General features: G+C 37.8%; 1 protein-coding gene across 3 annotated transcripts; it reads left to right on the forward strand.

Annotated features, from left to right (window-relative positions):
* Positions 1-143: 143 nt before the first annotated feature.
* Positions 144-18,298, forward strand: LOC103034079 (testis expressed 15, meiosis and synapsis associated). Of its 3 annotated transcripts, none has more exons than XM_022681284.2 (9): positions 144-280; positions 4,306-4,447; positions 6,099-6,264; positions 7,321-7,558; positions 9,269-9,412; positions 9,636-9,798; positions 10,610-15,984; positions 16,093-16,145; positions 17,051-18,298. In XM_022681284.2, exons 2-9 carry the CDS (start codon positions 4,330-4,332, stop codon positions 17,712-17,714), a joined length of 6,921 nt encoding a protein of 2,306 aa, XP_022537005.2. In that variant the 5' UTR covers positions 144-280; positions 4,306-4,329; the 3' UTR covers positions 17,715-18,298. The 3 variants fall into 3 exon arrangements, with proteins under 3 accessions (XP_022537005.2, XP_049324842.1, XP_049324843.1); XM_049468885.1 differs by lacking the exon at positions 144-280 and adding an exon at positions 3,617-3,804; XM_049468886.1 differs by lacking the exon at positions 144-280 and adding an exon at positions 3,617-3,800.
* Positions 18,299-18,899: the final 601 nt, after the last annotated feature.

An 18,899-nucleotide genomic window follows, 5' to 3' on the forward strand; every position in this document is an offset into this window, starting at 1 on the left:
TTTAATTTTCCATGGTCCCTGGGGGGCTGTTGTGTAGCTGATTCTGTTAAAGTTCATGCTGTGGTTGGACTAAAGAAGCTCAACCTATGGTTTTACCACGTAGCAGTGCTGGGTAATTTCCTGTGCCTTTGCAGTTCTGAGTTTGAGGTCAAGCGATTTCCTTTTTGGTATGTCTCACTTGATGTTCCTCAAACTGAAGTGACAAACTGCACAGTTCCCTACAAACACATGTCACACACCAGTTTGTACTGCAAGAGCTCGAGCAGTCTTTATCGTAATGGTGAGTACAGCTCAATTATACATTTTAATGATCAAATAAAATAGCTTTTGACGATTGATCTGTCTTTGTTTTGATAACAACACGCCAGGAACTGTGAGAACAGGCGTAGAACAGGCGTACAGTAGAAGTGGGTTTCCATAGGTACGTGCGTAGATCTAACTAAACTAGAACTAAATGCTGTATGATCTGCTGCATAGTTAATAATACATTTGACTTCTTTCTAGTACTTTCTTTTGTTATCTACTGACATTACTAACACTATATATTGTAGTATACAGTTGTAGTGGTGGATTAAATACGTAAAGTAGAGATACTTAAGGTAAAATAATACTGCAGTAAAAAAGTCAAAAAGTAAAAGTACTAAAAATACTAAAATTATTTGCTCTCAAATGTACATCAAAAGTAAAAGTATCATGATTTATAATAGCTTAAATGTTCAATTATCATATTCTGTAACTTTTAATCAACTAATTTTAGGTGAAAAGACTTTAGTATCATTCATGGTTCTTGGTTTTCCAATCTTATTATGAATAGAATGCCATTAATTAGTCATTGATGACACTGATGTCTATTAAAATCATAAAGTTAGCACAAAACACTTGAAGCAGACAAATTCCATTAGCTAGAACCAAGTGCTATAAATAACTTTAAATAATCTGTTTAAAATGCTAAGAAGTTTAAGTTTATTAAGTTTTTTTATTAATGAGTTTACATTAACCTATATTTCTATACAGCATTTTTATATTTAACATTTTGCATAATTTGTGCAAATTATGCAATTTATTTATTTGTTTTTTTCTGAAATGTTTATGCTGATCCACTGCTGCTGATTCATATTCAACACAGGCTGTGTTTGTCAAGACAAGTCAAAATAAAATGGGGTACATACTGTGTCCTGATTGGTGGTTTGCTTTGCTTATTTTTAATTTGGACATGGTATATTTTTATGCATAAGGATAAAGGAATTACAGATTTTCCATAATTAAATGAAATAAATGATCTAAGACATCATTTGATTTAAATCGTAGTCGCCCAATTAAAATTGACAGCCTGGATGATATATAACTGGCAGATATATAATTGGCAGATATATATCAGGCAGATATATAAATAATTACAAGTGTGGCCACAAAAGGGCGTAAATGTGCTTCTCCCGCCATTCTGTAAAGCTATCAGAAGCTACATTGGGCTAGAGTACCTCCTGGTGAGAGATCGTTAACTGATAGATATTAAATGGCACATTTAAAGACATGTCCATTTTACAGACGTTGTAACGGCCTGCATCAATAGACGAATCAAGAGAAGCGGGACAGTTTAAAGGTGTTTCAATAATCTGCCGCTATATAAACTAAGCCGTCTGTCAGCCCACAACCATCGCCTGTGTTTGCAATGAATCTAGATCGCTATGCCGTGGAACTGCACTGTCTTCAGCCACAAATGCAAGTTCTGTTTAGAACCTTGTGGTCTTTAATCCTTCATATCTTGGTGCATTAAATATATTTTTGTCAGTAAGTGTCATTAATTCAGCATATAACCAGGAAAACAAACTGCAAATTTATTTAATTACTACCGCCTGTTTATAATTGCGCACTATATGCAGTTGTGCTGCACAAAAAAGGACCCTGACCATAAAAGACAGATTAAAAGAGCGATTTCTCTTCTTTTTACTTTTTTCTGCAGCAGTGGTCTTATTATGTCATATCTCACAGCATATCTCAAGATGTATATCAATCTCTCTTCTATTTCCACATTTATCCACCGCTGTGTAAAGAGCAGTAGCATCGGCATACAGAGATCTAAACTTTTTTAACTCACTTCTAAAATATTGTTAGACCTGGTTTTATCTTTATCCACTGTGTACAGTATACACTGTAGACTGATAAATAAATTCAAATAAATTAAGTCTGTTTAAGTAAAATTGGATATTTACAAGCATTCAATATTTTGAGTTAAGTGAACATTTGTAGCCACATATACTATACATTCAAATTAAGATCTTTTGGTTGAATCAACTTATAATAAATATTACAACAGAGTTTAGTCTGTCACCATTGACTGCTTCATTTCTATTGGCTTTTGGTGTGTGTGTGTACCAGTTTCTGATTTCTCCCAGGCTACCTTAGGTAAATATGTAGATCATATACTAAGATTAAATATCTGGCCTCTATGTTGTAGGCTATAAGAACAAGCTTCATTTTCTGTGTTGACTCTTTTCACTCTGTAGCATTTTTTTCTTCATCTTATTTTTTAAAGCTATATTTTACTTAAATTAAATAAAAAGGAGACTAAATACAAATCTGTTTTTTCACAGTGAATTTTAAATCAGATTTATTGTGCAAAACAAAATATTTAAGAAAAAGAAACATAATTTAGACATGATAGATAAAGGTTCTAAAGGTTTTAAGTCTAATTAAACCTTGCCCTGCCATGCTGTAAAAAGGCTCTCAAGAGGCTCTGTTTGGTTAGTGTACCTCCTGGTGAGAGATCATATTTTTTTTGGCCCAATTTAAAGACTTTTAAAAGGGGCTGCATAATTATACTAAGAGAAGCAGAATATTTATTTCAATAAACTTCCCCTATTTACTCCCAGGCTACCTCTAGACCTAGCTCTAGCTTGTGGAGTTGGTCTCAGTCCGGTCCCAAACAAAATCTGGAGCGGTTCGCTTGTGGTGAGAACGTGATCCCGTCTCAGTCCAACTCATTAATCAAATATATTTCTTTTATTTGAGCTAAACTGTTGATAAGGCACAGTTTAATCTGATATATTTGCCAGATAACGCTAATTACCACAGCTTTGAACAAACGCTGTCTCTGCTCCATGCTGCTTACACGCGCAGTGTGTGCTGCGTTCACTACTCGCAGCCAAGTGCCCTAGTTTACTACATGTACATCTCAGCATTCAGTGTTCTGTGTTGCAGCAGCTTCACGCTGCACAGATATACACGCAGGAAAACAAAATCTTCTAGTTATATTTAATTTCTTGCTCCCACGCCAGACATCTCTGACCAGTCAGAGGAGACAGTGTGCTTGTGTGGTTTATTGGTGCGCATTTTGTTGCATTTAGGTTTGTGCATGTGTGAAGTAAACAATCCGGAGCATAGAAACCAACTACAGGTGTGAAAATGCCCTAAATCTAATTTTGCATGAGTCTTTAAAATCTACGGTTTACTTAAATGGAATAAAATAGAAGACTAAATACAAATTGCAATTGATTTATACATGATAACTAAAGGTTTTAGGTCAAATTAACTGAAGTGTTCAGATAAGTATTCAACTTATCCAGGTTTACAGTGTAAAAACATATGTGCTGCTCTGGCAGTTACCGCATTACAGCTGATAGCATGCTTTTGGTTTCAGTGCGTTTTCATGGTCATTCAGTCACATGGTTGAAACGTAACAAATGGAGGATCAAATGCTTATCTACTGAGAGTAGGCAAAGGTCGATTTAAACAGTACAGCTGCATCAGAAACGTGTCATAACCGGGACAGCTCAGCAGCGATGGCCTCTGCAGACATGAAAGTAGGTGAGATTTGTTTTTGTTTTGTCTGGTGGGTTCGAAAGTAGTCTTGTTGCCTTGGAAAATGGCAATAAACCAGTAGTCTAAACACACTTCAGTAGAATCGTGCTGGAACTGGAACGGACTGAACTGGAAAGAGATAGAAATGGTTAATGGTTGATTATATGGCCAACAATAGATGAAGATGATAAAAAGAAGTAGTTTTGAAGATAAACAGTTTAATACTGCGCTGTTATATTTCTGCATCTATTCATAGCAGTAAAGTATGTGAGCAATGTGTGTAATAATAGAACCATTTTAAAGTGAGCTTCTGAGACAAAGCTTCTTAACGCCTCTGAAACCGAAGTGGGTGCGTCTTTCACACATTAGCATGACAAGTTTTTTAAAGCATAGCCTCTGATACTAGAGGCATTGTGTACATAGGCCATCATTTGTGGTCTTCAGAACAAAGGGCAGAGTTGTGTAGTATTAATCACAGTACTCAGTAGAGGTATTCACTTTTTACAGGGTGATATTCTGTAGGTGACTTACATGGAGGGACGAGGGAGTGAAGGAGGTCAGCTCTCCTCAACCAACCCCGCTAAGCCTGCAGGCACCCTGGCACTGAGGAACTTCACCATCCCCAGGAAGAAGCGGGCGACTGGACAAGGTTCTACTACAAATTAACCCACTGACCCACAACACACATAAAACATAAAAAATAGTATAGTATATTACTGTGGATTCATCATTTAAAATGTCAAGCCAAACATTATGACATTGTGATCCTTGTTTCTACACCTGTTATTCATTTATAAACAGCGAGATGGTTAAAACTCCAGCAGCACTGCTGTGTCTTCTCGACTCACTCATGCCAGCACTACCAGTGTCACTGTAGTGCTAAGAATGACCCACCACCCAAATAACACCTGCTCTGTGGGATCCTGAATATTGTAGTAAAAGGGGGGCTAACAAAGAGGTGTATATTCTATAGTCTGTCATTACAGAACTACAAAGTGCTCCTATATGATAAATGAAGATGAAAAAAGAATGTAATGATGGGTGTAGAAATAAGTTGGTTGTCATAATGTTATTCTTGATCGGTATATACATATAGAGTACCAGTCAAAGATTTGGACACACCCTAAATTCAGTGTTTTTTTCACTACTTTTCTGCTTGTAGATTAATACTAAAGTCAACAAAACTATGAACAAAAAACATATGTAATTATTTAGTAAACTGTCAGCAAGGCCAGGACAAGGTGAGACAAGTGCTGATTAGAAAACGCAGGTTTTCTAGCAGGATAAATGGGGATAGAGAGTAGGCAAGAGACTAGTCAAAGAAGGAAGCAAGGTCGGTAACTAAAGATCCACAATAAAACTATAGGGCTAGGCAAGAGAGTAAACAAAGAGGCGATAAACGGGGTGATAACAAGAAGACAAGAGAGAGTTGGAAAACATTTCGTAGAAAACTAGATAATACTCGGCAGTGAACAGAGGAAACAGAGGACTATTTATACTAATACAAACAGGTGTGGGAAAGAAGCAATCAGAAAGTGGGTGAGGCTGAACGCTGCAGTGGCATGTGTTCAGAAGAGTCATTGTAGTCCATGGGCTGAGAACACAGGGAAATGGAGTCTTTAGAAGAACACTTGTACTGAATGGGCAGACTGACAGCGTCAGGGCTGACATAAACATATATGGTTTATATTTTAGATTGTTGCATTTTCCTTAGATGACAGCTTTGCACATCTGTTCTTATCCATATTATGGCAAAAACTACTAAGTTTTTTCTTTACTAAGTAATATTTATACTGAAGTAAAATACTTTAAGAAATGAAGGTCAGTCAATTCGAAACATTTCAAGAACTTTGAAAGTATCCTGAAATGCAGTAACTGAAAAGACCATCCAAAACATTATGATGAAACTGGCTCTTATCAGGGCCACTCCAGGAAAGAAAGAGCAAGAGGTTTCTCTGTTGCACAGGATAAATTAATCAGAGTTACCAGCCTCAGAAACCACACAAGTATTTTGGTTTGTTTAACATTTTTAAGTCACTACATGATTCCTTATGTGTTCCTTCATGGTCTGGATCACTTCAGTATTCAGTATTTTCAATACAGGAAACAAATTAAATAATAAAAACACTGAATAAGAAGGTGTTCCAACTTTTGACTACAACTGTATGCAGATATGAACAGAATAGTAATGTTTTAGCAAACTTCTTCATATTACATTTAATACTGTAGATACCTGTGCTATTTTTGCTCTGCTCTCTTGGTTTGAACTATGTTCTCTGACTTTGCACTCCACCGCCCAGTCCTCTTGGAGCCGTGCCCCGAGGAAAGCCGGGATTACAGTCTTATTCAGTCCAAACTAAAAGAAGCCAGATTAGACATGAGGAAGGAGCACGCTAATGCCTGGCTGTGGAAAGATGTAAAGTTGGTCCAAAATGAGGAGTTTCTCAAAGAATACTCAGAAAAAAGGTCAGTGAGTGAATTAATCACGGTAATTATTAACAGAATGCACTCATAACATTACATTATTTCCCCACTGATTCATACCCATCTGTTTATATGTTTAATTACTTGCCTGTGTGTTTATGTATATAGATACATTAATCCCAGTTGATTACACACTGTCCAATTAGACATCTGGGTACCACTTTAAAATAAGGCTCCCTTATGAAGGAGTTTATTACTGGCTATTCATTGGGTTGTAAATATCTAAACATACATTAATACGCAGTTACAACACATACATTACAACACATTAATTTATACCATTAAACCACAGATCTTTCTGGATGCTTACCTTACTTTGCCTATATCCATTAATAACTTTATTTATTTAACTACCCAGATTCATTATTTTAATTCTTATGTGGTGACATAACTGACTTTCTATGTTATTTTATTAGAAATGTTAATGTTGACTGATGGACAAGGCAAATTTGGATAAGTGTCCAGTAAGATCTGAGGTTTAACTGTATAAATGAATGTGGAATCATTGTTTCGCAAACAACAGGCCTATTTATGTGTTTTATATATAAATGCTTAATAATTTTGTTTTTATTATTTAGTATTTACAACCTAATTAATAGCCATTAATAACATCCTAACTATTTATAATCAGTTTATAAAGGAGCCTTATTTTAAAGTGGTACCGACATCTGTTTAAATATATTGCATTTATTTTTTTGTATGCATCATTTTTTTTTATATCTACACATATATATATATGTACTGTATGTATACACTTGTGCTACCTCATCATCTTCACATGCACATTAAGTTTGCACTCACTTATGTCTTTCTTCTATTGATTTATTTTTACATTTTTTATATATTTTCACTTCTTTGCATTTCTGCTTAGATGCTAACTGCATTTCACTGGCTTGTTCTTGTACTTTTTAATTTATAACACAGGTGCAAATCCAAAATCTAATTAGACCAATTACGATTAGTAATGTAATCATAAATTCAGGACATTTTATACATTATATTTGTAACACCTACTTTACCCTTATCCACTCATTGCAGGTCAGAGATGCGCACAAAAGGTAGACATGGGAGAGAAATGGAGGAGAGATACTGTTATCTGGTTGCATCTCATGAAACAACAACTCAGATTTACCGGCACGGATTAAGGACGGAGACGCAGCAGCAGTATTCTTTGGGAAAGCCATCACACGGGGTTTATTTGTTCAGGCATGTTGATGTGGCCCTGAAGCACGCGGCCAGCAGCTCATTAACCGCCAAAAACCTGATAGTTTTCAAGGTTAGTTACACTTTGTCAGGAAATGCACATTTGTAGGTCTGCTATGATTTTCCTGACAGTGTTTGGCACCTGCTTTATTGTTTGTCTTTAACACAGGGGAAACCTTCACCAGCAGAATTGAATGACTATAACATTAAAATAAAAGTTTATGTTTTTTTTTTACTTATATAGACAGCAATTCTTGCCATAAATGACTTTTAACAATCTTTAAAGGTGCTGTATACGATTCTAGAGAACAACTGTTGATATAAGTAAGCCTGGTCTTAGTGTTGAAGGCTATAAGAGCGTATATAGATATAAGAGATATAGATATATAGACTATATGCTGGTTGGGTCCAGCTGGTCAAATTTGCTGGTCAAGTAGGCCTGTCACAGAATTTTTGTGATCGTTATATTGTCCCAGAAATAATTGAGATACATGATATTTTTGTAATTTTAAGACTATTAAATTCCACTGACATAATAATAACAGAAAAGCATACAAAAGCAATTATACACTTTTTAAAGACAGCAAAAATTGAGTTAGTCATTTATTATAATTAGTTTGGGAAATATATACTTATTTCTTCAACTAATTTAGTCCACACTGTGTGTATGGAGTCACAGTTATTGAAACATGACTGGCTAAAATACTGTTTACTGTTATATATGTGAACAAACATACAAATAAACACAATAGATGATATCACGATTATCAAAAATGATTGAGGTCATGTTCATTTATTGTACGATAAATCGATATTGCAATTATTGTGACAGGCCAAACTGCAAGCTAATATGACTGACAATAAGATTGTCATAAATTCTCAGTTGCCAACTTAAATAAAAAATATATAATATTGTGATTATTATGTGGGTATGAGTATGAGTATATACAACATAGTTAAATGTTTTAGTTGATTGAAAGGATTTTATAGAACCAAAAAGAGGCCAAATATCAACACATTTTTATGCATATAAAACATGAATTATCTGAACTAAAGATTTCTAGTTGACTGTCTTTTTTAAATCTTAAAAGTTGAGTTGGCTTTAAAACCCAGAAATCTAGTGCAGTAAATTGTCTTGAAAATGTGGGTTTTCTTACCTTTTTAATTTTTACAGTGTACTCTTTCTTGCAGAAACTGTGGTAGACATTTATTTCTCTATTTTATATTTTTGAGGCTTCTTATTATACTTTAGTAATGTGTTCTGTTTATTTGTAAAGCTCTGCATTGTTTGTTAATGTTACTGTAAAATACTTTATTATGCAATTATAGGGACAACCCTATACTTCTAATAAAGTGTGTATGTATACTCTCTTTTGAATTGTTTTAAAGATTTGAAGTTCCTGGGAAATGTTTTATATAAAATACTATTAAATAAAATAAAATAATATTAAATTCCCAGAAAATATTGGATGATCCAATATCTCCAAGCCCCAGCCTTGGAGAAGCGAAGGTTTCAATTCATTTTACTTTTGCTGGTTCTTTGTGAAATGCTGACATGGCTGGGGACAGAAAGAGGAACGAACAAACAGCATGAAAAAACCTCATGACTGCGTAAGGAAGTGCTACATGAGATTAGGACATTGCAGTTTGTGTCAAAAAGGGAAAAATATGGCGATATTAGATCAATCTCATCAGAAGATAAAAGACAGATCAGGTTCCCCGGGGCTTTAACAATGTTTGGATGTTCTGTTCATTTTTATTTATGTACTGTTTTGTATTGAAGGTCCTTTTTGGAAAGGTGAAAAAAGTAACCCCAACCTCGGATTGGAACAGAACACCAGACCCCATGGTGACCTTTGATTGTCACATGTCTAAGGAGGCAGTGTCACATCGAGAAAGCCTTTCTCAGCAGGTTTTGGGATCTTCTGTAAGTCAGATTATTTTTGTACCACAGTGTTGAATAAAAAGCATGTATCTCAATTTTTTTACAGAAAAAGAGATAAAAAAAACTTTTTAACTTTCAATGGAACTTAATGTAAAAATTTGTGTTCAAATTATGTAGTGAACTACAAATTGACAAAAATAGAGATATTTTGTGTAATAATTTTGGTGGAGTTTTTGAAGTAATCTTTTCTTTTTGATGCCTGCAGGTGTTTCTCTTTGACTACAATGACAATCAGGAGCTCAACAGCAGACCAAGGCAGTGTTTGCCCTATGCTGTGGTTTCTTTTGTGCCAGCTATTAGTGCCACACCACCCACATCTATAAGCCCACCTGTTTCACCTGTTAAGCATCCTCCCAGTCTTTCACATGGTATGTTACATCATTCTATAAAGGCCTCAATAAATTTGCTGATATCCATGATCTTATTAAATAAACAACCACTCTTTACTCTAATGTACCACAAATATATGTAATGAAGCATGGGTCCCATGACTTTTGCCACATCCCATTAAAGCTAAAGGTAAACTTGTGGGATATTCGTGTCAAGCATGACAGATTTCCCTGTTAGAATGGACAATTCTAGCCAGAAGCCGCTGGTCATGATCATTACAACCCACTGCAATGTCCACTGTGGGTGGTAATGCCTTCTGTGACATATTCCCGGTACACAGATGAGACTGTGGATCAATAAAAATCAATAAATGCCTAATAATTTGTGTTGCCTAAACAAGCTTGACAAAATGTTGTTTACCTCATATAATGGCACCTCACCCTTAAACAGGTGTGGCCATTTTTTCAAGCTATCCCCTGAGGTAAACTCATTCATGATTGAATAAAGCTGACGTCACTAAAATCACTTAAATAATTTAAAAATTGTTGCTTTTATATAGCAATTAATTAATCTTTTTAACTATTCTTTTTTTATTAAGATTTTTATTGACTCCTATTTGCACACTCTGTGTGTGCTATTTCTACTGACACTAACCATCAGTGTGTAGTCATTTCCTCTGGGCTAACTTTGATATTATAGTTACAGCTAGTTGGTCAAATAACCCTTTGTTTACAGTGCATGACTTTCAGCATGTCAGTGACTTTATGTCTTAAGTAAAAATCATCTTTTATGGTACATTTAGAAAAGATTACAGCACTAATGTTTAACTATCTACCCTTACATCTACAGGCCCCCTGGATCATTTGAGAGGATGCACTGTGGCTAAGAGACGGGGCAAAGGAGAGAATGCAACAGTGACATTCAAACATTTTTCCACACCAGCTCAAACAGGCTGCCCAGGGCCAGAATATACACCCCCAACTCCTAGCACAGAAATGACAACCCCTCCTTTTCAACAATACAACCAGCAGAACCCTCTCCTTTTTATCCCTCAGCAGTTACATGTGCCTCTTTATCAAACAGCTGGATATATCAGTCCTTCACTACCATACATGGATACTAGCATTCCTTTCCAGAACTTTCCTAATCAATCTGCATTTCCCTCAAATGGACAGCTCTTGAACACCCCAAGCATCTACAGAAGCAACACCAGCAATGGTGGGGTAATGCCTCAGACTTCAACTGAAAAAATATCCACTGTAGTTTATTCTTCTCGACTGGTCAAAGACCCAAGGTTGTCCAGGCAGGGATCAAACCCAGAGCAGAAAGGCTCAGAACAAGACAAAGCAAACAGTTCCTCAGAAACTGATAATCTGAGATGCCAACTCCGAACTCAGGATGGTGAAGACAAGAACAAATCCACTGGAACTGTATCTTGCAACACAAATTTTACACAAAATGTACTAGAAATGGGTGAGGAGCAAAGCCAGGACAGTCACCTTAAACCCTCACTAGAACCTGAGTCAAGTCCAGAGCACAAAAATGAAAATATGCCTTCCATGAAGTTATTCAAAATGAAATTTCAGAAATACGCTACATATTTAAAGATGACAGAGGATGAGAGACAAAAAAGTATATGGTCTCAACAAGGTATGACACCAGAGCAGAAACAGTTGTTGATTGACCGCGTACATTTTTATGACACATATTACCAGAAATATAAGCAAGGACTGCTCTTCCAAAAAGATACTGCCACAGAAAATGTCTCAAGTCTGTCTAATATGGAGACTGAAAAGAGTAAACCACAGCAAAGCCACGTGTCCACACTGAAGGAGTCCCCATTGAACACAGAAGAGAGCACAGATAATCTGTCTCAAACAAGACAATCAGATGCCTCTGATGTTTCTGCAGACCTGGAAAACACTGAAAGACCTACAGAAGATCTGATCAAAGATACCGAAGGTACTGAATCTACAAAAACGACAAAAGAAACAGAGAAGAAAGATCCCCCTCTAGAGCTTCAAGAAAATGTGTTTCAATCTGCAGTAGAACAACCCAGTATTTCCCTAGAGGCATCCCTTGACCAGGATTCCTTGTCATTAAAGAAGGGTACTTCCGAGAAGGAAGAAGCCGTAGAAATCTTCTCAGAAACTGATTCTCAACAAACCTCAAGTCCAAGTTCATGTCCTTCAGAACAAGATAACAAGGTAAATACTCTTCAAGCTGCCATTGAAAGTCTTCCACAATCTTCTACAACTGCTACCACTCAGTCTACACTAATAATAACTAATAACACCGAAGAGAACCCTGAATTAGAGTTTCACATCACAGACACAGATGTGGCACACTGTGTTGACATCTCAGTCCTGGATGATGTGTCGGAAAATAATGATCTTCCCACTGTCACTGTAGAAGGCTTAGATCAGAACCATAGTGAAAGTAGCACTAAAAATACATGCAGGGGGTTTCTGAAGTGTTCCAAACCAGATGACACTTCTGAGATGTCTATAGAAGTTAAGCGAGAAGAACTACGACAAGACAACACTATTTACAGTGCGTTATACCACAGATTACAGCTAGATCAGCTGTTGCCCAATTTGCATGGATCAGGAGCTTCCCCCTACAAATCTTATCTCCGGCCAAAAGATCTGGTCACTACCCCTTCTATCAATCAACTGTGTGGCCATCTTCATGAAACGATGCCAAAGGAGGGCTTCAACAAAGCTGAGATGCAGAACTTGCAGAACTGGGAGAAGAGTGGAGAAGAGTGCCATCTTACTTTGATGACAATGTTTCAGCAGGTATCTGCAAGGACAGAAAGGCTGAGTCTTTCTGAACGATTCTCAAAGTTGAGGACGACTCGTAATAATAAGAAGCATATCCTTGATCATGGGAGAACTAAAAAAAGCTCCAACAATGACACAGGTCATCCCATTACTGGTGATGTAAAGTCTCATCCGGAATGTCTACCTTTAAGCAGACATTCAAACAACAAAGAAAAAGGATCTGGAATTGATAACATTAAATTGATCCAGTTGTTTTCACAAAGGTTCAATGAGGCAAGGTCACTGTTTGGTTGCAAACAACTTAGAGGGAAGCATTCCAAGGTGTTACGAAGAAGGAACAAACCGAACTCATCTGTATCGTCTTTAAATCATTCAACTCACCAGAGGGCACTGCACATTCTGAGGAGACACTTTGGAAGACGATCCAACACAAAATTGTCATCAAATGGCATTTTCCAAGGTCCCAAAGTTTTGTGCACTAAATCAACTTCATCAACATCTCAGTCATCTGATCCTCAAAACCACCAAAATCATGACAAAGGTTGTGAAAATAAACCTACTCAAGAAGAAGGGAAAGCTCATCTTTCAACTGAGGATAACTCCTGTCAGGACACACCTATCAGTGAAAGTAAGTCAATAAGTCAGCATGATGGGGTCAGCCATATTACTCCATATCAGTCCACAGACATTTCAAGCAATGGTAATCCCCAAAAAATACAAGGAGACATTCTACTAGATGTGAAACATTCAGTGACTGTAGATGAAGTGGAACCACAAGAAAGACGGACAGAGGACAGCAGCATCTTTCCTCATGAAGAATCTTTCCCAATCACATGCAGTGAGTCAACCAAAGACGGTGGGATTGCAAAAGCACAACCCACTAAGGAGGCAGCACCACAGAAACTATTGTTTGTCAGTGCAACCCAAGTAGAGACAGACGCAGAGATGTGTGGCACTAAAGAGATCTCCACCAATTACAATGTTGGAGCTTGCAGAGATCAGAGTAACCCTGATCAAGAAGTTTCAGGTATCCTTAGTAACCCAAGTTCAGGTAATACAAGCAGCAGCTGCATTGCCAAACCCCAGACAGTTATGACTCCAGATTTACCCGGGTTAATGAATATGGATGATATAGAGGCGAAGAAAAAGAGGAGGTTTCATGACAGTGTCAAGGACAATACTGGGAGTAGTGGGATCGAATCAGTTGTGGATCTTACAGCTAGTGAAGAAACTGGAGAAACTACTGGGGAGATGGACTCAAACTTTAGAATTGTAAGTAATGATATGTGCAGTCTCGGGAACATCAGGTTAGCAAGGGACAATTACTTATTTGCAAGAGGCCAGACGTTAGAAGTTAATCGAAGCAGTTTAGAAACATTAAGAAGTCCCAACAATGACTTTATCCCATCTCTCATTCTTCATCCTAATGAAATGAGAGTTTCAAGCTCTCAACAAAACCCAAATGCAAACAGCAGCACAATCAACTCGCACTTGAAGACTTACCATCCAGATTTGCCAGACACCATTGCCCAAGATGCAAGGGAACCAGTTGCTGTATTACCAGGCAATCTTCACTCTACCTGGCAAGTGCAGGAAAACAAAACTACTGTTCCTAGCACTAGCACAGAAACCCAGCTGATTTCTAAGTTAAGAGACTATTTGACTAGATTTGAAATCACAGTCAAGAAGCAGGAGTCAGTAAATGACTCTGTAAAGGATACTCAGGAAGTGCCAATGGCTTGGATAACCTTAGACAGTACAGTCCATAAAAAACATTTATTTGATACAAGACACTACAACAGGCTGGATTTGGCTAATCTCCAACACCCAGGGAAAGACTGTACCCTCAACTACATGCTGCCATCAACAGCAAATGAACAGGCCACTGGAAAGGTCATTGTTATAAATGACGCTGCCACTTCTCCAGTCACCACACCCAAACGCAAGATAAGCAAAGGACGCCACCAACCTAAAAGCTATACATCGAAAAGAACGAGAAGGAGCAAACTGGCAAGGGTTAGTCCGGACAGTACCAGTATGCTGGAGCCAGACCAGCATCCAGCAGATTCTCACTCACACCTTGCTTTACAGAAGGACACATCAGATCAGCCACAACCACAGATTTCCACAAGTGTACCCAACCTGCAGCAACTGAGCCAAAATCATGGAACTCCAGTGCAACATAATCAGATTCTCTTCTCCCAAAGCTTGGAAAACCTAAATGGACTAAGTGCACAGCCAATAGCATCTCAAGGACCTCAACTACTTGATATTGCAGATAAACTAAATGAGCAATCCCTTTATGGCAAAAATGACAAGAACACATACAACCAGAAACAGTACAGCGTCACTGATATCTCAATCACTCTGAAGTTGGCTGACCATGCAGTTTCCGTGGTAGATCTTTGCTCTCTTCAGTTGAAATGCAAAAGCATGCTGCGTTATTTCATCTCCATTTTTGAACGAGATCAGAAAGTTCCTTTCTTGCAGTCGTGCATTTCCAGAAATCTCATCTTGGACAAATATCTAGACCACCCTCCTGAACCGATGGAGCTCAAATTTGAGGCGCTGAATTCATTCCTGGAGCTACAGATGATGGTGGAAGCTTATCAGTTTGTTGAAAACAAAATCAACTTTCTGAGCAGAAAAGCTACCTTCAGGAGCTTGCTTTGGTACGATCCTTCTCTGTACGGTGAACTGTACAAGGGTGCTGTAGGCTTCCAGCAACAGTCATCGCTGTTTTCATCGTTCCAACAGGGCATAGCCACTGAAGGCTATAGGAAATTGCAGGAGTATTACACTGCTGTATCCACACTGCACCAGCAGCTACAGGATTCCCCAGACACATCATACTACATGTACCTGAAGAGCAAACGAGAGCGGCTGGAGGTCGAAGCTGCTCTCAGAAACCCGCCTGATATTAAGAGCTTCTTTCTGTCTGTACCAGTAGCTCTCATGATGAACCTTGGTGACACTTTAGAAAGTCTGGAAAAGTCACATCGTATAGTCATGAGCTTTGTGGAGACACCCTCAGATCGTTTGCCGGGGGTGTTTGATGTAGGCAAAGCAGAGCATCTTTCCATCATGTGCAGGTATCTCCAAGAAAAAGTCATCTTTTTGAAATCCAAAGAACAGATCAGTAAAGTGTCCTGGTTTGGCTTAGAGCATCTTCTTTATGATGCATCTAAGCTTCTCGTGTGGAGAGAGTCGGCGCACGGAATGTCAAGTGAAGTGCTGCTCCAATACAAAAGGTCAAACCCACAAATTGTCTACGGTGTGACGGAGGCTGGTGTACCGCTGGTTAACAAAATAGAACAACACCCTGCGCAGCCTGCAGAAAGAGCACGAATCACACCAGAGCAGCAGATGGTGGATGGTTCCAAAAATTACAGAGATACACACTCGGAGATCTCGACTGAGAATACACACAGCGCGCAGGTAAGATCTGAGAAATAAAGCAAGCATATATATATATATAGAGAGAGAAAACAATATTATATAGGAATATGTATAAAAATATCAACTCTTGCTTTTGCCTTGATTTAGGGAAATCAAACTGAAGAAAGTATGAAAGAACCAAACCAGCAAGTTAGAAGAAGGTAAGAAATCATCTCACTCGAATCTCGAATACAAGAATGGATGTTGCAGCCCAATCCTATTTTACCCACTTAGGCCTTATCCTATTTGTCTATTGTACCCTACCCCTTGTTTTCAAGTGTTAAACCTTTCCTCCTGAAACAGAGTGAAATCCTCATCTAGGAATTGGAACAACTACAAATTACACTACAAAAATTTAACTATTGGATTGTAGTGGTGATATTTTTTTTGATTGGTGGGTTTCTTTGGTCGCTTGTGCCACTATCATGCCAGTGATTCTCATAGCTCTCAGTTTGTAGTGTGCCTCTAAAAAAACTCTAGTAGTGGTTGGGCTAAGTGGTAGGGCGTGAAGGGGTGAAATTGGATTTTTTTATTTTATTTTAGTTTTGCAATGAAAAACCACGTACAGAAGCTTTAATATTATTTCTGCTGCCTGATGAAGCACTTTCCAATAAGTGTTGTGGCATTTGGTTGAACCTGAGCAGATAAGGATGACCCCTCTATACTTCATTTACATAATAAATTCTGCTTCTGTCAGCAGCAACATTTTAAATAGATACCAGCTGGATCTATAGGCACCTGCTCATGCACATGCATCATACTCTGCTTTTTTCTCCAGACCTGTCCATACAGACTGAGTTTTATAGGCTTTTAAACAGACTGTAACCTTGCCTTTCAATCCTCAAGTCCCATCAGTTACTTGTGCCTTGGGCTAAACCGTCTGTCATGCAGATTTGCCCAATATTACAGTAAACGGCTTCAAATTAAAACAGATAGTCTGCATTTTAAGCTCAGTGTGTGGGAGGACAGAGCCAAAACAACACAAACTGGGTCAATATCTAGTTTTAAATTAATTCTAAAGGCTGTTGTTATGAAGTTGTTGTAACACTTTTTTTGCTGCCCTCAGGGCAACTCATCCCCCAGTGAGAAGTAACCTGACTGATGGTGGTCTCTACCTACTCAACCCTGTTCAACCCAGTGTGCCAGCCCAACTTGGAAACCCGACTCCTCTCCCTGCTTTCTCCCAGCAGAGCAATCCTGTACACTGGAGGATGGCTGGACCACAAGCTTGGGACTGGAAGCCACCAGGCGTGGGGCAAACCTCAAAATCGACCCCTGAAATCCGGGCTTTGCTTATGTCGAAGAGGAGGATGACTATACCAGGCACAGAACCAAGAGTAGACCTCCGGACAAACCCTGCCTCCACCTGGCTTCCACCTTACAATATAAGTCCAAGAGCTGCGGAGAGAATAACCCTCCATCATCAGCCCACGCTCGGTGCAGCTCATCATTCTGAGCATAGAAAAGAGCAAGGCTCTGAAGCTCCTGTACCTCTAATAAAGCCTATCCCATTACAGTGTTTACCTCCAGACACCAGTTCTTTATCTGTTCCACACCTGCCGTTCCCCAACACTTCAAACCAGCTCCCATCACATGAGATACCGATGCCAATCAACTATCCTTACTTCCTTTTTAACGGGAAAACATACTCCGCCGTGACCCCCTCTGTGCCAGTGCCTGGACCAAGCCTTCATACCGAAACTCAATATCACCAACCCCACCCTGTTTAGAGACTGAATCTGCTCTCATCTGCTACTGTTACCTAAGGGCACTATATACTAATGCGCCCATTTCCTTGTATAATGGATAAAATGAGCGTATCTTTCAATTATTATATTGTTACTTTTCCCTGTACATTCAAAGGCTTTCAGGACCCGTAAATCAATGTCTGTTTTAATAAATTGAGTGTAAATATAAGAAAAAAATAACACAGAATGTACAGTATGTCTTTTTTACGCTGTTTATATTATATGTTATAGGATACCACTGTAAATAGATGTTACACATGCTTATGTAAATACTTTTGTATTTATCTTGAACTGCATTATAACATTTAATTGTTAATACATTGTTTATAAATGGCAAAAATGCTCTTGGCACCATGTCATAGTCTGTATCTCTGTATACAGTGTATATTTTTACTTTTCTCATGATTAATATGTGAGACATTACTGAGTGTGTAAGAATGTGAACGTGAAGATGATGCTACTAACTAATATTTCTGAACACATACTTATTATTACGATCTATTTTATTTCTGTTTTAGTATTTATGATGATGTATTTTAACATTAAATTCTTTATACGTTTGTGCACTAACTGTTTCATTATTTGATGATGATAATGATACATACCTAAGAATGCAATGCTCTTGTTATTAGTAGATCTTTAATGTGGGAAGTAAAATGAACCATTTTTTATTCCAACACACATTTAGATAAAGGCTCAAAACCTAATTGCACATTTTTAACTAAATGGATATGTAGATTAACAGTTTTGGCACTTCAATAAAATAATGAGTCAAATGAAACTGAAGGTAACAAAAGTCCAAACGTATCAAAAGTGAGCAGTAAGCAAAAGCAGCAGCTTAAAAACTATTTACTGAGTAACTTTAGTTAGACTTTTCAGTATATCCAGCATTCATCAGCACAGAAACTAGGGGTGGGACAAAAGTCAAAGTCAAAGTCAAAGTGGTTTTTATTGTCATTTCAGCTATATACAGAGTACACAGTGAAACGAAACAACGTTCCTCCAGGGACCATGGTGCACATAAACACAGTGTAGACAGAACAATAGTGCAACAGTACAAAAGTGCAGACAGACAATACAACACAATACAGACAAAGAATAATAAATAACAAGACAGTGTGCAAATTATGCAGTGTGCAAAAAAGACCAGTGAGGTAGTAATTACCT

Source organism: Astyanax mexicanus, chromosome 20, assembly GCF_023375975.1.
Source record: "Astyanax mexicanus isolate ESR-SI-001 chromosome 20, AstMex3_surface, whole genome shotgun sequence".
Classification (NCBI taxonomy): Eukaryota; Metazoa; Chordata; class Actinopteri; order Characiformes; family Acestrorhamphidae; genus Astyanax; species Astyanax mexicanus.